The sequence below is a fragment of the Anarhichas minor genome, unplaced genomic scaffold (assembly GCF_050575085.1).
Source record: "Anarhichas minor isolate MPS153535 unplaced genomic scaffold, ASM5057508v1 ptg000030l, whole genome shotgun sequence".
In the NCBI taxonomy this organism is placed as follows: Eukaryota; Metazoa; Chordata; class Actinopteri; order Perciformes; family Anarhichadidae; genus Anarhichas; species Anarhichas minor.
In genome coordinates, this window is record NW_027466476.1 from 6,111,495 (window position 1) to 6,132,791 (window position 21,297).

Consider the following 21,297-nt stretch of genomic DNA (forward strand, 5'->3'; position numbering starts at 1 on the left):
GGGCTTGAAAACGTTCTTGTCTTCCTTTTTCTCCTCCGACATTCGCTCATTTCGAAGAAACGACCCTGGTTTGCTTCTCCCTACAGGGACTCATCTTACCTCCCAATGCACTCTGATAAGAAACACACGCACCGAAAACTCATGCACACATTCAGGCAGAGAGAAAAAGACACCCACACATGTGCGCATACAATGACACAAATCCACAAGCACAGCCAAAACACACACACAGGAGCTCGGCAAGCTAATCAGAACATGTGGCCTATTTCTCTCTAGGTTTTAATGAGCTCTCCATTGTGGAGTGCTGACTGATATTATTAGGCTGCCGTGTCTCAGCTCATTAGCTAAACCAGGCTCAACAACAACACCAGCAGCTAAAAGATGATTTGATACCACCTGCAGAGTTATGTGTCACCACAGGACCTTAAAGAGACGGCGGTGAGAGACCGAGCAAGTGTGTTCATATGGCCGTCAGGGGAGAGCGAGGCTGAATCCCGCTTCTTACGACACAACGAGGGATCATAAGTCAGTTTGATAGAAAGAAAAAGAAGAATACATCATAGGCCGAATTTAGCCGTCTCCCCTTGGCGTTTATAAAGTTCCCTGCGGGTGTGGCTTGCAGATTCATCGTGCAATTTTAGCAGCACACCGGTGACAAGTGAAGAGAAGTAGTCAACAACACTCAATGGAAAACAATTCAGCAATCATCTGTTCTTAGTTGACTGAGTTATTGCTCTGTGTTGAATGGCTCAATTTCCTGTATTGGCACTGTGTGGAATCCCTCTGCTACATGCTATCAAAGCAGCTAAATGAATCCCACTCAACTGGAGAATATTTCTTTGTTGGTTTTTAAATGGTTTGTACAGTTCTACTCAAGTACAATTTTGAAATGCATGACTTTTACTTGAAACCAAGTACTTTATTCATTTAATGTATTATTGCTACTTTTACTTTAAAGTAAAGGATAGTAAATAATCTGCTTATGGACCACACTGCCTGTGGGTATGAGTTGTTTTTGTCAAATACAACGGATACATTTCAGTCGACATTTATTATGTAAAATTATGTCGTTTTACGCCACTGGCATTGAGCTGTTCTTTATTCATTATCTACTATTTCTCCAGTCCAATAATGTAACCTGAGTTAAAGCTAGGGTTACAAATATATTTTAGAAACTATTTTGTTCTATTTTTTGAAATCACATTCCGACTGCAATCCAGAAAATCAATTACCTTAAAGAATTCTGAAGATTTATTTTGAAGTGATCCTTGTGCAATACGGCCTGATGCTGAAAGCTGCAACGAAGGTATCTATGAAGGCTCTCCTGTTAACCCCATGCTGTAACTGGCTCTACAGTTCAAGTAGACACGTCAACGAGTCTACAGATAAGTAGGCCACGATGACCTTTCTTTAAATCCACTTTTTGCTGTTTTGGTCAATGAGGGTTTCCTCGGCATGCACGAGTTGAAAAGAGAACATCCTCGACAGACAATATTTTAAAGTAGTCCTATATTAATGATATTTCACAAGGATTTTATAAACCATTATTTCCTGGATTTAGTTTAACGCTTTGGCAATATTGATAGTGACAAACACTTGAGCTGTACGACTTGCAGAGAAAAGGAAAGAGAGGGAGACGGAATTAAAGAAAAGCAGAGAGAGACAGAAAGCAGAGGAAGAGGAAATGATAGCAATGTTTACATTGAAGATTTTTTCTCAGACAGACGCCTTGTTTCTCTGTTTTCCCCGCTATCCTCTTCCTCCTCATCTTCCTCTGTAGAGTTTACATGCTGCCTCTTCTCTTAATCCGGCCTACAGGATGCCCACTTCACTTGGTTACCTCTCAGTACAGAGATGAAAGGGATAAAAAAAAAAAAAGTAAGCCTGTAAGCCTCCTTCAACATGTTTTTGTTCTTTTCTTTCTCTGTAACTCTCCCCTCCAATTCTGTCATTCTTTCAACCCTTCATCCCTTTCTCCGTTCCTCACTCCCTCCCTTCCCACCTTTCAATCTCAATCTCAATCTCAGCTCACTCAAGCGTTGGCCGGCGAGGCCTCCAGCATCGATCCAATGAAGCTGGTATTCGGCACTGCAAGGCTTGAAGTGCTTTCACCCAAACCAAGCATTTAAGCACGCTCTCTTAACCGCACGTCGCTATGATCTGATCTGGGGTTGGAGGGAGTCTGGGAGGTGTTGTTTTTCTTCTTCTTTCAGCATCTTCTTATTTTCCTATCAAAAGTCGAATCAATAACAGTCACATTGGTTGGACGTTGGCACACAAACACACACACACACACACACACACACACACATCTCCAAATCTCAATTACCTCTCCTGCCAATCCACCAAATAGGCCAAGTGTTTGTTTTTTTTTGGGGGGGGTTTTTGCCAGCACTGGAATTTAGTATTCACTTGTGGGAATAGGTGAGGGAGAGGGAGTCGGAGACATAAAATGTGCTACAAGTACAGAGGTATTCTCTGTCTTTGTTCTGGGTTAAGGTAAATACAGTTTGACATTTTGTGTCTGTTTAAAAGTCAATGTATTCCCATCTCCAATGAATGTGCATCATCGAAGGCGTCATTTCACTCGCTGATATGCAGCAGCAGGTGCAGAGGGGAAATTTTAGCAATGGTGTGTGTGCATTTCTGCCTGCGTGTGTGTGTGTGTGTGTTCGTGTAACTCAGTTTTTCAATTATTATGAGGATATTTGGTCCTCAATAGAATGCAAACATTAAGAACGATCCATCATGCTTTATTTCTGCAGTGCTTAGGTTAAAGTTCAGTAATTGGTTTAGTATTATGGTCAGAGTAATTAGACTCGGTTTAGATTGTGGTCCGTGAGTTGGAGACGCAGTGGGCTTACTATAGGTCACCTTTACATTTAAATTAAACCCACTTTTAGAAAAAATACTTAATTTCACCACTCCCAGTGCTATATAGTCATGCAGATAATTTGAGCACTGAGGTTTTGACATATACATATATCTGAGATTTCTGCTGCCATTTGAATAAAACAGAAGCAAACTGAATGTTCTTGTACTCACAGCATTTTAAAATGGCATTTAAATGTAACTTGTGTTACATGTGTGTCATTATTTTGCCCACAGTGTCCCATGCAGGTGCTATTAGATTAGAACTACTTTCTACCAAGAAAGAAAGTTCATATGTGACGCATATGTTTAATATGCTTCAAACAAAGTGCTTTTCAGATAATGGAACAGTTTTTGAAGCCCAATTTCTAATGGCACAATCGTATGGTGTCTTTTTCAAGTGCAACACCATGAATGCCTTTGAGGGGAGATTGCGCTCCGTATTTGTACTTTTGATTGCGTTGGGAGACTACAAAGACATGCAAAAGACACAGAGGGATCAGGAATGCAGCCAGGAGGAGGTTAACACATTACCTTTGGTCATTTAGAATAGGCACAAACACTTTGTCCTTAAATGACACGTTGTAAAACCTAGTTTGTTTGAAGCAAACTGAAGCCTTTACCAGGGACAGGATCTGGATGTTGGTGTTGCATTTCACTGTTGTGAGCAACACAAATAAATTCCAATGAGAAAAGGGAGACTTTTTTTTTTTTTGTAATTTCAACCCCCAATAAATCAGTATAAATTGTTTTATAAATATGACCGTTCACGAGCAGTCACTGAAGAATAATTATAGATTTTTTTTCTTAATCTCCTACTTGTCATCATTGATCGAGGATGTTTGTCAGCACAGGTGGCTGCAGGATATCTACGGATGGCACCAGTCCGACTTAATTAAAAACTATATTTACTGCTAATGAAAATGAATTACTCTATCTCAGGCTGTTCATGGTTGATTTGACAAGTGACATGTTTCATCTTGAATTAACACATAATGCCACTAATTGATGTCCCTGAGGTCATACAAAATGATAATGTGACATACATTAAAAGTTTAAGGGTTGCCATGTCCTCACAAGCATATAACAAAAAAAAACTTGATTGTGTGTCATTATATCCGTGTTAGTACTATTTTAACGTGAAATTCCTCTTCTCGCCCTGCGCATCAGTCTCACCTGCAGCACCGTAACAAGTCAATCATCCTGTGCTGTTATTGGACTCTATTGCCACTCTGTAGCCGCACACTTGACATGTTCATTAGGTATAAACCAATTCATTTACAACACAGCGCTATTGGATTGTCCTTGCCTCGACATTCATTTCCCAACACGTTGGCGTTTGATGCATTGCCAGCGCCAATTAACTTTGATAACTCAGCCCCAGTTTAATATACTGCTGCTGAATTGGCTTGACAAGAGCGCGGCGATAAGCTATTTCTGAGCTTTTTGAGCGCCGATAGCTGGATTATCGCTCAGAGTGAGGGAGGGCCAGAGAAAACTTTCCTGCATAACCCCCGGCCAAAAGTCATTAAAATGTTTTGTTTGTTTTTGTTGGCAGACACACACACACACACACACACACACACACACACACACACACACAGAGGCACATACACTGATTGCAGCTATGTCCTTATTGGCTTTAATGATTTGCATAACTCATTTCTGTTTTACGTTATTGTGGATTTTGATGGCCATGTGAAATTTTATAGTACATGTTTTCAAAGGGACAAATTTATCTTTCAGTGCAGCTTGAATGTGTGAACCGTATTCTGTGTGGCTTTTTGAAAAACATGCAAGTTGTTCTGACAAAATAGTTTCTGATAAACAACCAAGCCAATAAAAGAAGTGAATTGCTGCTTCCTGCTGATGTGTTGTTGTTTTTTCTCCCGGCAGGCTGCCAGGAGCTGGGCCGCTCTCCAGTCCCTCTCATCGACTGATTTATCCCCCGATCCATCACACAACGCCAGTTCCAACGAATGGGAGCTGATATGGGAGCTATGGGCGGGACGAAGGTCTTGCTCCTGGTGTTTCTGGTTGGATGGGAGAAGTCGCTGGGTCTCAACTGGAACCCAACACCACGCAAGACTGTTCGATACCAGGGTGAGTGAGATTAAGAGATTAAACAATTAACACAGTGACACACAGTTAGAAGTTATATTTATTTATTTGACCATGTCTTTAAGGACGAAGGGAACTATGTGATTCTAGAAGCTTGGTTAATTAGTGATTACTCGCAGGGCTAGATGGTGAACTATTGTAGCTGGCATACTAACCGCTGGAACACCAGCTATCCGGGAATAAGGTAGCACTCGTAGGACTCTAAGCTTCGTTCTATTTTCTTCGTACCGTTGGGGCCATTGCTGGGCTCAGCTGTCCGTTACAAGCTTGTAGGCTTGTTTGGTAATGGGACAACAAGTTGACACAGTTTGTTTAATGTATTTGTACCACTGACTTCTCTTTCCTTACAGTCTGATTAACTGTCTCAAACTATTCCTCCTTTTTGGAGCAGTTTATAGTCAGACAGAGGGGTTGTAAATAAAAGTACACAGAGCAACACAGCAGCTGGCGTACAGAGCTTCCATCTTCAGCTTTCTCAAAGTTTAATACTATTGGTGAACATCCAAATTTGCATGTCAAAGCTCACCAAAGTTGAACCTGACACAAAACACGAATGCATATTTACTTTCCTTGCCTCGACCAAATCCACTGAAGCCAGACCTTAAGACGGATTTAAAGGACTGACAGCTGTTGGAGGAATCCTCCAAGTTGGCCCTGGAACGATTTATCTGGTCAGACATCCGATACAAAACCAGTAATTGCAAAAATGTATTCCGTTACAACTACCGGGGAGGATTTTGCATTAAATCAGAGGTGGATGCTTTCAGATTTTGTAAAGAGATCGACCCCCAGTAAAACAATACATCAGTCTAATCCTAGCGCTCAACTGCATTTGCACTCTTTATCTCGGCCCTCCTCTGCAGCCAAACCCGACTGTCTTCACTGAACAATGCCAATTGTTGCAAGCTGAGAAAATGTCTTTTTTTTAATCCCTCAAAGGAGAAGTACTGCATTCTATCACTTGGGGATTATGGAAATTGTATTAAGAGGGAGGAAACAATATATGGGATTAAAAAAAGATACATTTTCTCACCTCTGTGTACCACCTATTCCACCTTTCATCCCATATCTATCTCTCCTTTCCCTTCCCTTCCTCCTTTTTCTGTTTGCCTTTTATCCCTCCCCTCCCCTTCTTTGCTTTGTATGCTGCGGCTCATCGTATGAACTCGTAATGCTCTTATGGCGTTTTCACAAAGAGCTCAGATTTCAGCCGCTCTTGAGGAGAATGGTGCTGGGTAGCGGTGGGGTGTGGAGATATTTCAAATGCAGCTTTCTCATGCCGCTATCACGCCCCCCCCCCCCCCCCCCCCCCCCCCCCTACAGCCATCCTCCTTCCTCTCATCCCTCCATGCAGTCATCACTGGCATTGTGTTGGGATGTAAGGACAGAGGATGTCGGGGGAGGGGGGGAAACAATCGATAGGATGACGATACATTCTGGGGAAATGCTCCAGTGTGAGCCAACGTTGGCAGAGTGGCCCTGCTGCACTTTGGCCAGAACACACTTGTGGTAAGGACACGCCAGACAGGGCAAACTGGGACAGCTGCACACACATGGAAGGAGCAAAAAAAAAAATACATTTCCAAAAAGTATCTAATATTCAGTATCTTTCTGGAAAAAAATGGTGAATAAATCTGTCTGTAGAGATGAGATAACTTCCCTTCGCTTCTTGTGCAGCTTCAACTTTTTTTTGTCATTAATGTCTTCGAAATAAAAGCCTTGTCATGAAACGCTTCTCATACTTGATTCGAGTACGACACTTGAGTGCAGAAGGATTCTTGACGTAAATTGATTTGCATTGGAAACAAGTGGGATTATCTTACCCGTTGACAGATTTCTCCACTTGGTTGAAGAAAAATTTGATTTTCAGGCTCAATACTGGGTAAAATGACTTATATGGATGGGTTCTTGCCACGGTGCTGAGGAGGAGATAGGAGAGAGACGAAATGGAAAAACAAAGCTGCAGAAAGAGGGAGGGAGGGAAGGAAGGATTGGAGGGGAGAAATGAGAAGAGAGAAGAGAGCGATATCATGGAAGGAAAGCAAGAGATTCAGAAAGGAGGAGAGACATAGAGAAAGACTGGGAGAGAGAGGCCACTCACTAACTGCCTTAAAAGGACAGAAAGTAGCTTCAGTGGAACGACAGAGAAAGGAAAATACACACACACACACACACACACACACACACACACACACACACACTCTCAGCAGGCCATTTGCCCTGTGCTTCATTTTACATCAGGCATCTCCCTGCACAGACACACAGCTTCCATATTAACGTGTGTGTGTGTGTGAGCTGCTGTTTGCATGCAGTGTGAGTTTACAAGACAGAGATAAGAAGACAAGCGATGAAAAACCAGAGTGAGAGAAAATGTGGGGGCACAGAGGGCGTGTGTGTTTATACCTATTTGTGTAGAGAGAGAGAGAGAGAGTGTGTGTGTGTGTGTGTGTGTGTGTGTGTGTGTGTGTGTGTGTGTGTGTGTGTGTGTGTGTGTGTGTGTGTGTGTGTGTGTGTAGCTGTGTGTCTATCAGTCTAATCCCCCTTTGTTTTTATGTGTGTGTGTGTGTGTGTGTGTGTGTGTGTAGCTGTGTGTCTATCAGTCTAATCCCCCTTTGTTTTTATGTGTGTGTGAGTGTGTGTACTGCTTAGGCTGGCAGTCTGAGGGATTTGGAGCTCCGGACCGTGCAGGAGTGTGTGTGTGCGTGTGTGTGTGTGTGTGTGTGTGTGTATGTGTGTGTGTGTGTGTGTTGGCTGGGTTATGCTGGGGCAGAGATGGTTGAAGAGATAATATTTACCCCCCTCCCCCAACACCAGCACCCCCACCCAGCAATTACATGAGGCTTACACGAGGTTGCAGAAGAAGAAATACAATCATCTTCTCTATCTCTCTCTCTATTTCTCCACCTTTTATTCTTTAAAAGTCACATTTTGACATTTTGAATTTTAGGTTGTTGTTATTCTTCGCCACCCACATGTCACAGTTATTGAGGAGGAAAACATAACAGTTGGCTCCTAATGAGACATTTTATGTACACACATTATGTATGGCCCTCATAGAGCTGCTAATGAGCTCTATAAATTTGCATACTTTTCTTTTCTAATTACTGACATAGTGCATGTATCTTGATTTCTTTTCACATTTATGTGCTTTGTATTTCAAATTTATGTTCATTTTGTACAAGTTTCTCTGTAATAATTGTTTTGCTAAAGGTCCTCTCATCCACACTTTTTCACTTAATGTTAAAGGAAAAGGCTGATGTTAAATCATTGCTCTCTTAGTGGCAACAAATGCCAGGAAAAGACTCAAATGCTCTCCTCATAGCACCACACTCCAGTCAGACAACAGCAATTCTACCTCGGTAATAGTCGTAGAACGCATTTCTTGCAAACGCAACAGATACAAAATGAAATGAATCGAAAACGTCTTTGTTTATCTTTCCACTGTTCCAACAATCACCAACTCTAGTTTGAGAGTTTGAAGGAGAGGCTGAAGTAACGACTGTAAGATTTTCCCTGGAAGTTTATTGACCCTGTTTTCCGGAGCGATCGTTACATCACACCAGAAAAAAAAGACAGAAAGGTATACTCCTACCGAAAATTGGGAAAGGAGCATATTGCCTATTTTAGAGGGTTTTTCCACATTTACAAAAAAAAGCCTGACTTGAGTCAAAGTCCTATAACTCAGGTCTACACCCCTGCAAGGATCAATTCATTGTTGCTTCTTTTCATAGGATTTGTTGGCAATAAGAAAAAAGGTAAAAGTTCTTCTTTCTGACTTGTTGTCTTTCTTTTCCATTCTGTCTCTTAGACTGACCTGTTCTAGTCTTTTCCCTCCTGTTTCTTACTTAATTGGTCACAGCTGATTGGAGCATCCATTATGTTGTTTTAAGCTGCTTTCACGCACTTAACCTGGCCTTTTGACGACAGAAAACACTCCAGCTAATAGCAGCGCTGTCTTCTCCCACTCCTCCTCTCTCTTTTTCTCTGTCCTTCTCTCTTTCTGGCTTCCTCCTGTTGGGTTCATACACTCAACCACACAAACACTCCTTAACCCAGCCCAAAGACAGAGGCCAGTAAGCTGAAACTATGGCAAAATGCAGCAGCTGTGGTTAAACAAAGAAAGGAGGAAAGAATGAGAGAGAGAGAAGAGAAAGAGGGAGGTGAAGAGAGAAGGAGAAATAGAGCCCTTAGAAACTTGATATGTTGATTGAAAATCTAGCCAGCTTTGATGCAGCACATGCATCTTTAAAGAAAAGTTTAGCAAATGCTCTCCTGGTTTAGAAAAAGAAGGATAGAATCAGAGATGGCGGGAGAGAAATAACTGAGCAGAAAGAGAGTGGAAAAGGGCCGGGCCTCTGACCTCCAAAAACCTCTCTCTCTCTCTCTCCCTCTCTCTCTCTCTCTCTCTACCTTTCTTTTTTCCCTTTCTTTCTTTCTCTCTGCCGTATCTCCCCAAACCCTCCAATTACAATAATGAGCGGTTGAGAGCCAGGCAGAGAGAGGGCTGTGCGTGACTGGGAGGATAAATGGAGGAGAGGAAGGGAGGGATGGAAGAAGGAGATTCATCACCGCTTTTTATCTGCTTTGAGTGTCACTCATCCCCTGACCCTGTGCTGATTGGTCAGGGAAGATTAACAGCCGGGACCAGATGTCAGGAGCTGGAGCACTCTCTCTGTTGTCACACTGACTCTGTGAAACCTGATGTGTGAGCAAGTGGGCATGTGGATTAAAATGAAAATGCCACTCGAAGGCTGCTCTTATCCGAAGCACCTTCTTGTAGTAGCAGTGCCCCGTTGACATTATAATAAAAAAATCACTGCCGCTCATAATCCCTATCCGTAACTCAAAAGCGTAATTTTTGACATTTGACATGTGATAACAGCTGAATTTTGTTTATCACATGTGAAGCAGCATTTGACCGACACATTCTAACTTTTGTATTTTGTAAATTGAATATGTTTGGGTTTTTGACTGTTGGTTGGGGAAAAAAACAAGCAATTTGAACAGTTTGTGATTGTTTTTTTGTAGCTATTTTATGGACTAAATTATTTGATGCATTCATTTAGTTCTTGAATTGACGTTAAAAGAAACAAATCAACAGCCTGGAGGGAAGGTTAACCTGTTCATGCAGCATATGGGGAAACAAATCATGTGCAGGAATAATTAATTTGAGGCACAAGCAGGAATCTACTGTGCCGAGTAGCTTTCTGAATGAACAAGACCACATGTTGTGACTCACATAGCTGCACACGTTTGCCTCCTCCACTGATTGTTAAAAGCAGGAAATTTCTATTTTGCCCTGTGCGCAGAATAACTACACCATGAGTACCTTTCATTCAAAAGGGGCGGTACTGAGTCATAAGTACTCAGCTGGACAGAAATCTACTGATTTAGGTGGTAGAACAGGCTTTGTCTTAAATCGCAAGCTTTTTAGGGTTTGGTGATTCAAACCCCAGCCTGGAGTGTCTCCAGTTTGAGGACGCAATTCACTGTTCTTCTGAAACAACAAATGTAAATAGTTCAGTGAATCAAATTCCCAAACTACAGCAGTGCCAATGCTACACCCGTTGAGCTCCACAAGCATCCGCCTATCTCTCTTTGGGTGTGTGTGTGTGTGTCATCACCACAACACTGTACCAAAAGGCCTGAGTCTCCCCAGCTGGTGCCCGCTGCTGTACCAGTCATACATGCTACACCATGACGCTGGAGTGGAAAAACCTCACTTTGTGGCATCAACCAGCTCTTGATGATTTGTTCAGCTTGTTGTGGGCTGCAATAGCGACCCCCCCATCGAGCTCGGCTGTTTCAACCCCCCCCCTTCCGCTTTCATCTTCCAACTTCCAAACCCCCCCCCTTCGAAAACCATCCCCCCACTGGGCTCACTTGTTCCGTCCTTGTGTTTAATCCACTTTTACCACTTCCTCTCCTCCCACTCTCCCATCCCTTCATCTCGCTCTACCAATTTGGCTGAATTCAATCGCTCCACATTGCCATGACTGTTTGTGAAAAACTGTAATAGGGAAATACAAACGCTCCATAATCGACAAACAACAGCTTACACATATAAGCCATGCAGAGACTAGTAATTATTTGGCTTAAAAACATGCACTTTCGTCAGTGTACTTGCTATTATTCTTTATGGCATATTGATCCAGTCACAAGCGACTTAAGTACATGAATTCCTTGTGTTGAATAATCCTATCAATCTCATTTATTCTTATTTTACAATGGCAGATCATCCATAATGACCTAAATTCACTGCACAGTTGACGGAAAGGTATTATTGCCGATCTAGCTCGTACGGGCATGTATATCTTTCCCTTTCTTGTGTCTCTCTATATCCATGCTCTCATTCTGTCGTACACCTGACTCTCCTGTGAACTTGTCATCTGTTCGGCAGACAAAGCTTGTGCATCCACGTGGGAGTGTGTGTGCCTTTGTGTGCATATTGTTGTTGTTTTTCCTTCAAAGAGGGTACCTGCTCAGATGAGGATCTGACGGGGCTCTGTGTGTGCACACGCTCGGGTATATCTGCATGTTTGTGTGGGCGCTGCACAACGTCTCTCCCTCCTCTGTCTGTCTGTCTCTGCCTCTCGCTCGGTGTTTGTCGCTGCTTCAAAGCTCTCCCTAAAATAGGCCTTTAATCATAGTTTGGTGAGTGCGTGGCTCGGCGGTTGCGAGCTATATGCAGAGGCTGGATGTATTTATAGGAGACAGGGAGAGGGAGGCTGGAGCTCCGCTGGAAGGCTGATGGAGGCAGATTACAGAGGCGAGGCCGGCCGTGAAGCAACAGGCGTCCCCCCCCCCACCACCTCGTCCTCCTCCTCAACCCCACATTGGAGTTCTGTTGGGTTTGGCTTGGTATGATTTGGGCTGAGCTGGATGGTGCAGCTGTGACATGACCCTGAGATACCCTACATACAAGGAAGAGTGCCCGTGCATGAACACATGCAAGCACATTATACACATACCCGAAATGTCTTTCTGCTGAGTTCCACCTGTTGATGTCACCACCAAGCTACCAGTATTAACTAAGTTGTTGCCCGCTTTCCTAAGAGTCACATCGTGTCACAGCTTGATTAGCTTCAGGAGGCCTGCGGTGTGTAGTCCTCTTGATAATGTTTTGTCTGCAGTTGCATTATTGTTGCATGATACTGCAGTTGTATAAACTGGTACTGGGTGACAACTCTGCCGTGTGGTGCATGCAAGGACACTCAAGCAAAGGCTTCACACTCTGTCATGACCCGAGTCGGAAGATGTTATTCCAAACAGTCCTGTTCAACGAAATGTCTTTGACTCTGGTTAAAAGTAGTACAAGTGCAACTTTCCTCAAATACTTACATTCTATGTTGTCCTGCTTCAACATTTCAGAGGGAAATATTGGACCTTTTACTCCACTAAATGTACCTTTACTTTAAAGATTATGATTATACATAATATGTTTAATCATAATCTTCTAAATAAACTCACCAGAATAAGAATAAGCTAAACAACAGTATAAAGGTGTAAGCTTTGTCTCAACAAGCTAGAACATTAACAAGCTGCTCACACACACATCATCATCTTTCCATCACTAATAATAACTGAATAATATAAAGATAATGATATACGGCATGCAGGGGACTTTTTTTTGCATTATGAGCACTTTTACTTTTGACATTTTTGCTTTAAATACTTTTGCACTTTTTCTTAAGCAAACGTTTAAATGTAAGACATTTTTGCAAATGGTCTTGTTTCTTTGCTTAAAGAAATAGTTTGATATTTTGGGAAATATGCTTAATGGTTTTCTTGCCGAGAGCTGGATGAGAAGATTGATAGCACACTCTACAATGTCTGTACGCTAAATATGAAGATTCCGCCAGCTGCCAGTGAGCTTAGCTATATCATAACTTGTCATTTTTTCCACTTAAACAAATGAGATATGACATGTTTATTTGGGAGCTTTAGGGGTGCTGGTATGGTGGACTTTGTTACCTTTGGACAGAGTCAGGCTGTTTCCCCCCCTGCTTCCTGTCTTTATGCCAAGCTAAGCTAACCGGCTGCTGGTGGAGGTCAAGCGTCACTGGTCTTTGGCAAAAAAGGTTCACTGTGATGATTTATCTTTCTCAAGCATGTTTCAGGTCTCTTTGAGTAGAAATGAAATGAACGGAATAGAATGGCTGTCGGAAAGGAAGGAAATCCATCCAAAAGAAGAAATGTCAAGTTTAGCCCAGAGCTATAGGCAAATAGCTTACTCAATGAGCAAACATTTTAGGATGATGCATCCATGTATTTGTTCCAAACTTCGACTGAAAATAGTGTTAAACATTTTCCCTTTTAAATCCCAAACATCTCTTCATTTAAATATGCGTAGTGTTATCAGCAATATATAATCCACCCACTTGCGTACAGAAATGCTCATACTTTTTTTTAATCACAGTCTCAAACACGCACACAGCCAGTGGAGAGGTTTTGTAGACATTGCTGATCATTTCTGTTTCCAGTGGTACTGACCTCGGTCGGGCCTTTTGAGTTGTCTATCATCTGTATTCTCCCTTTCTGTTCTGGCTTTCTATTTACCCTTTTGTTTGTATTTCCCCTCATCTGTTGGACTCATTATGCCTCTCCTCGTCTCTGCCCTCCATTCCTTATTCATGCTCGTTTATTTATATTCCCTCTTTTCTTTTGCTTCCGACAAACTGTTGTCTAGAAGCATCAAAGGCCTTGTAATTTAACCTAAACCACTCTTACACACACACACACACACACACACACACACACACACAAAATCCTTGAAATGATGGAAAGACTCTCAAGACAGTCCTAAAAGCTTTAAACCGTTTTCAAATATCTTCCATCCAGTATATATAGACCTGATTCACAATCAGGGGAAGGACAGTGTTGTGTGCTGCACTGCTGTATATTCAATGCAAGGCGAGTTGTATAATATGCATCCTTTGTTCTTTGGAGTACATTGATTTTTTTTCCTTTTCTGCTCAGTCATTATTAGAACAGAGGGTTGCCTCTTTTATTTTGGCATTCAATTCTCCACTGCTGTGAAAACATCGAATAAGATTTGTGTTAAACCTGCAGATGTTTACATAAATGTAGACATAAATTCAAACTCACACACTGTCCCTTCAAAAAAAACATGTATACTTGTTCACTTGCACATAAATAGTGACGAACCACAGGTGTGGACAGCCTTGTGTCTGTTACAGAGACACCCACAGCCACTCAGGTTACAACACACACACACACACACACACACACACACACACACACACACACACACAGCAGGTAGCCTCAGGGCTGCCACAGAGTGGTGGCAGATGGTAAGTGCTTCTGCCCGTATCGCCTCTTAATGACAGAGCCGCTGATCACTTCAAACAAGCCACTCGGAGCAAAACTTTCCCTCTGTTGGTGGAGAGATGCTCAAGTCACTGAGCAGGTACCCTGGAGAACTATCCAGGACTCTGCATGCGAGTGTGTGTGTGTGTGTGTGCAAATGCAATGTGTCTTTCAGCTTACCCATCAACTTTATGTGTGTGTTCAGACGTGCACTGATTTGTGTGTGTGTGTGTGTGTGTGTGTAAACGTGTGTCAGCTCTGGAGTTTCTTGCCTGGCTGTGTGGAACACAGCAGATGTGCTCAGTTCTCCCCTGAGGATGCCGCCTCTCTCTCTTCACTCTCTCTCATCAAGCGCCCTCATCCGTACATACCCTCCAATGTTTATACACCGCTGCTCTTCACATAATAAGCTGACTTCAGTACTTATCCCTCCTTTCCTCTATCTCTCTCCCTCCATCCTCCCGTGCCTCTCACAACACGCCATTTTTTAACCATATCTTGATCAGATCTATATGATGTTTGCTGGGTGTTGTTAACACACATCCACACACACACATAAGCAGCATGGTTTTAAGTGGAAGGGTTTAATTGTGCCAGGATGGTCAAAATGCTTTTTAAGAGGCTCTTAGTGTTTTTCAGAACAATTCTGGAGTTAACAGCTAACACTTTAAACGTTTTGTATCCTTTCACATGAAATTGGTCCCATTTAAAGTAGACATTTACCCAGGGTATAATATGAGGTTTTTCAAAAGAGGGGTCTCAAACTCAAATTACGTGGGGCCCGCTGGTCCAGTTCCAAGGGGGCTACTTGAGCACTCTGTGGATGCAAAAAAAAAAAAGTGGTGACAAGCTATTCAGTTAGACTCAACTTGCTAAATGTTAAAGGAGCTGTATTTAACATTCATAGCATTAATATAGCAGCAAACAACTATTATATATGTAAAGATATGGTGGAGTAATGTCTACCTGAGCAGAGAAGTAAGTCGCTCTCCCTCTGTGTGTGTTGTTATCCGAGCTTCTCTTTGCTTTGTTGACATAACCGGGCTGGCCGTGCACAGTTTTTAGTGCATGTGAGCGTGCTCCACTAGTTAGCTGCTCTGAACATATGGCGGTTACAGCTGATAATGCTGTCTGATTTTTTTACTTTTGTCGTAGTTTGCATTGTTAGCAACGTTAGCTATGAGCCTTTGGCTCGTTGTCGACATGTTGAGAGCCCTTGAGAGGCAATCTAAATGCTCCCAATCTTGGATCTTGCACCTTGCAAATGAGAAATAAAAGCACATTTTATGCTCCAATTTTACTGGCGGCCAGAAAAAGTAGTTATTACTCTAAAATATAAGACTAGAAAGAAAATGAGATTGGGAAAAAATATTTACTTTGGGAGGCTTTTTCAAATAGTCACAGGAGAGATCTCTGGCTGCAAAGTACAGTATGTGCCCAAGATTATTGTTTGTCTTGATTCTAGTGCTACCATTTGTCTAAAATTGGTAGCGTTTGCGTTCCGTTGACAGCAATGTTGATTTACTATGAAAATTTGAAGCATCACTTGTGTGCAGCAGGTACAGAGAGAGAGAGGACTGTATTTTTGAAGCCAATAAAACTAAATCTTCAAAAAACTGGCTTTAGGTTGAATGACTTTGGTTGAGGGGTTCAGCAACAGGCCTCACTTCTAATCTCCCTTTCTTTTCTTCTCTCTCTCTCTATCACACACACACACACACACACACACAAAGCTCCTTCATCCAGTACATATTGCTGCATGTCTAAAAGTCTATTTAGTCCCATCTAGGCCACAGCATCACATGAGCAGTTAGTCACACCATAAATCACACCGGTTCCTGCCGTTCCCTCCCTGGATTTCAGCTGCTATTTTCAGTCGGGGGAAACAGCGAAAGAAGTGAATATATTCAAGCTGTCAAAAAACAAAAAAAAGGAATATTCTTATTCAATTTATGAGATTGCATTACGTGCAGCGCAGGCTGTCGTCGCCTCGCGTTGTGCACACGTTCCATCAGCCCAGATAAAGTGCGAGAGAGAAGACAAGGTGACACTACAAGCAACAAGAGTGTGGATAATGAAAACTAAACACCATCCTTTCTCTCTTTCCTCCCGTCTTGCATCTGCTCTGCACCACTAGTTTGTCTGTATGCTAGTCAGGGGATTTGAACGGCGTGTGTGTGTATTCGGGCGTATTTATGTGTGTGTGTGGGAGTGAACAGCAAAACAGTGGGTGTATCTTTTTTTTTAAGTTTCGATGAAAAAAAGTCAGCTCTGGTTTTTCAACAAACTCTGCAGATGGGACCGCGGAGAGACCATTTTGTGATTTTCTCATAATGTTTTTGAGATTGTTTGTGTCTGTCGGCAAGTGCGAAAATCAGAAACAATCCAAAAATGTGGGCACTCCCCAAACGAATCAGACAGCCCTGAGATAAATCACATTGAGTCAGCTAGGATCAATAACTGGGTTTACAAGGAGGCTGATATTCCGTTAATACTCTTGAGTGATCGTCTAATCAGAGTAAAAGGCCTCATTTAGGCTTTTATTAAAATGTGATTTGCATCAAGATGTGCAACACGGATAACGAACAATGTAATCACACCTGCAGATTTACTCCCATTATCAATGTTCTTTTGCTCTGCATTCTGTCCACGTCGGCTCTCATTTTCCCTTTTGCACTAAAGTCTGACTCTAAACCCCTGTTTGCTTGTGTATAGGTGCTCCGTGTATATAGCCTTGATTAAGCTGCTCTCTTCTTAATGCTGCAGTGCTGAGTGTAGGAGTTCTTCAACAAGTGTTAGTCTAAAAGCTGTGTCCAATTGAGGCAAAACACAATTTAGGTGGTTTTATAAAAACAAGATTAGCCGATTTTTTCTCAATTTGAAAATTGCCATTCTTAATGGAACGTTGTGTGTTGAACAAGTGTATGAATACAAACCTCTTGGCGACTGGCTCGATAACAAACTGCCTTTTAACGCTCCCATTAAAGCAATGGCTGATTGAAGCGGTTGACGGTTAGTTTCTTTTATAGATAACAAAAGGTTTCGATTGTGCAGATTGTGCAGACTTGCAGCCATTTATATCAGTGTGAGATTATGGTTTCATCAATATTGCGCTATTTAAAAGCTCCAGATGCTGCCTTCGCTCTGCTGTTAGATTCATAACTTTGACAGCACACGTCACTGCACTCTTCATCAAAACAAGGGCTGGAAGGGCAAGTGCAATATTGCTTCTTGTTTATTTGCACAGCTTCTCTAAATAGAAGACCACCTTATCTCTCCTCTGACATGCAGATCTGGAACTTATCAGACTTGCCTTGAAGACTGGCTTCTGCTCGAGGTTCTTAAAGTAAATACAGAGCTTTTGAAGCTTTCGGTGCAGTGTTCCATCCTGCAGGAATCATTTACAACAGATCCTAAAGCTAGATACCTCGGGTAGTTTCGGCAAACTTAATTATGAGTTATAACCGTGGGAGCTTTTCGTACGAAAAATGCTTTTTTTTTTACATCATTGATGTTGTGTTGATTGCCAGCCAGACAGTGAAGCTGGTATTTTGTTCACCTTGTGAGTCTTGAGTGTGAGTCAGCGGGCCTGAATGTGGTCCTGCAGACACCTACTGTAGGAACTACCACAGAGGCAGTTTTAAGTACTTCGGTTCGGTGTTTATATTTCTGCAAGATGCAGTCACGAAACTGTATAGATGTGATCAAAACGAAGGCCGAGTTCAAAGATGGGTGTGGCCCGAGCAAGGGTCCCGGAAGTAGGGGGGTCCTCAGTGTCCGAGGTGCCTCTGTAAAAATGTTAAATTGAGCAGGAACTTTCACATGTTGTGAAGCTGAAAGCTTTGTATACGACACACAGCTCGTAATGAAAAGCAAAGCTGTGGGGGAAGTGCACCATGTACCGGACGAGCAGAATGGACGACATTGAGCTATAGGTGGTGGAGTAGGCGAGGCTCGGTGGTGTGAATAAGATGAGACATCAAACATTTCCAACAAGGGAAGTGTGAAATGTTCTTCCCGGGTTTTATTCTGTCATCTGTCAACAGATCAGTTGAAAGGAAATGTGAGCAGTTCTGCAGCTATGTATTATCAGCAATGTAACGATGCCCCTCTGTGTCTTTATCCAGATGTTTTGGACAGCATGGCGAGGTTCAGCATTCAGGGAGTGTTCAACTACAGCATGCTGACTCTGTCTGACAACGAGAGGGTTTTGTACGTCGGAGCACGGGAGACGTTGTTCGCCCTGGACCCCAACGACATCAGCAAACAGCTACGGCCTCAGGTAACGCACACACAACACTTTAAAAGCTGTATTTTCCATTTAAGAGGATTCAAATTTGACAAAACGTCAATATGGGAAGGATAGGAAGGATTTCAAGACAAGCAATTGTATTCACACAATACTGCCTCTGACTAACTGCCACTGCGAACGCCCACACAGTCTGAGAGGCTTTTGTAGGAATGTGAGAAATTAAATGATAACACATAAGATTTAATATCACAACGCTTCATGATGGACAGTTCAGGAACAAAAAGCATCGTCTCCTCCGCACAGCCTGGTTACTGAGCACTGCAGAGATAAACACACATTTCAAATACTTCATTTAAATACGCCAAATTCAATTATGATATCAACTGTGATATAATTATTATATCAAAGATTCAGCTTGAATATGCAGGAAACGGGCAAAAAACATAGAGCATAATCTCTGCCACACTTCTTTGCTGTCTATTAACTTACAGAACGACCTCATTTCATCCTTTTTTGGCTCATTTTTGGACTCAAGGACATTTCAGAGCACACACCAAAAAAAATTCTGGCGAACAATCAAAGAACTGTAATCGTACCATAATAAAGTACACTGAGTCATACTAGTTGTTGGGTTCTTTATTGGTCTGGCCTGTACTGTACTTCTTTTATTAAATGTTCAGGCCTTGTACAAGCTAATAATGTACGAGCTGACAAGCAGTTTAATGCCTTCTCGAATTGTGTGTCCTCCTTAAAGGGTCAAAAATATAATAAAATGTATTTATTGCTGCTGACCAAAGATATAGCATTTCTCGCAGAAAAAAAAAGTATATGGAGCCCTGAAACTGACAAAATACATAGATCATAGATTGAATAATATGAATTAATAATACTGTTTGTTAAATGAAAATGGAATGTTCCGTACTAGTTCTGTTGTGGTCCTTGATGAAGGAAAGAGACGTGCACTTGAAGATGAAGATTAGGTAGCTAGCGATGTTAAGCATCCATTATCATTAGATGTAGTGTTTAGACTTAATTAACGAATACCCTTAAACTGAATTTTTTTCTGTTTTAGGCGCCAAACATAAAATCTTTCAACTAAATCAAACCATGAAAATCCCATAAACGTACAAAAACAAGGTCTTATAAGATAAAGAGTCATCGTTAATCAGGAAAGGGATTTTTACACGATCAAGTTTTATATATTTTGGACTAAATTCAAATGTTTTTTGACAAGTTATTACTTTATTTGCAAGTTATTTATGTTATCTGTTGCTAAAAGCCTCCAACAGCAATAGTGTGAGTACGCTGCCAAATACTAAGATCCTAATATGTGCGGCTGTTGGCTCCAATATTTCACTTTTGTCAGCACAAACATATCCACTGTGAATGTGTGGGAGTAAACAGGCACTCTCACGCACACACACACACACACATTCACAGGCGTTGGCCCTGTTTCCCGGAGTTTACGATGCACTTATTCAATCATGTTTTTATTGTCCTTGTTTTAATTTGTGTATCTTGTTTTTCTTTGAAGCACTCTGGGGCAAACCTGTTTGTTCAAAGCACTCTATAAATACCCTTGACTTGACCTGATACACACACATGCACACACACACACACACACACACACAGGCACACACGCAGAGATGCTAAAGCCTCAGAGACTCAATCTGGTTTTGCTATGCTCCGTCAATAATTGGTCCATATTGCAATCAGTACAATTGCAGCAGTCCGATGAAGGTGTAGCAGGCAGCCTGCAGCGGTCTGGGAATTGTTATCTGATTTAGAGCCGTAATGAGCAGTTATTAGATGCACATACACACACTGTCACACGCAACACAGGCTGTGGCTATTGGAGTGAGGGTTATGAGTCTTACAGTAATGATAAGACCACCTGTTTTCAGCCCCCTAGTGTGCATTGTAGTGGGAAGGAGCCAACGCAGAAAAATGGCAGTGCGAAGACGAGGGAATAGTCCATCCCCTCTGTCACCATCTGCCCATCACTCTCTCACCCCTCCTCCCCCTTCCTTCCTTTAACTGCTACTCTTTTATTTCTCCGCCGCTGTCTTCCGTCATTACTTTCATGCCTGTCTTTCTTCCCTCAATATTTTCAAGGGATATATTTTCTCAGAATTTGGACTTTTTTTTTTGAGACAGGCAGCTCCCATTCGTGTCTGAAGTGCTTCCTCCTACATTATTTAGTTATGTTCTTTCCCATGTCTGTTATATAAGTTATGTTGTTTCTGTTTTTCCTCATTTCATTCAGACACCGCTGATACAGTTTAGACTAACATTAATGCGCCGTTTCACCGCCAGCATTTTGAAAAGTACAAAATGTAGCAAATGTTCAAGTAGGCGAGATATCAGGCTCACATATCCAGCCGTCCTTGCTCTACACATTTGTTTTCAGGGCCATCTCAGTTTGAGCTGCCCGGGAACTAGTGTGCTTTTTTTTATTCATTAGCTAATGGCCAAAGCGTGGATTCCATTACTTGCGCTGACGCTGTATGAGATAAAACATCCGAGATTAGCACAGGGCTTTCAAGATGCTGAAACCAGATGGCCGTGTAATAGCACCGAGGTCCTTCCCAAATTAAAGGTTTATGCTTAATTTTCATCACTTGAGACTCTTTCACTGACAGAGTAAGACACTTATTAACCATACATTAACCATACCTACTTTGTACAGTTATTTGTCACACAAAGACTGTCTCTAAGACACT

General features: G+C 42.0%; 1 protein-coding gene across 1 annotated transcript in view; it reads left to right on the top strand.

The window, feature by feature from the left end:
- The first annotated feature begins 4,850 nt into the window (after positions 1-4,850).
- Positions 4,851-21,297, top strand: part of sema4c (sema domain, immunoglobulin domain (Ig), transmembrane domain (TM) and short cytoplasmic domain, (semaphorin) 4C) — a 35,704-nt gene continuing 19,257 nt past the window's right edge. Inside the window, exons 1-2 of the mRNA XM_076104559.1 lie at positions 4,851-4,974; positions 18,450-18,604. Of these exons, the coding sequence (XP_075960674.1) occupies positions 4,851-4,974; positions 18,450-18,604 (279 nt within the window). The remainder of the gene's footprint in view (positions 4,975-18,449; positions 18,605-21,297) is intronic.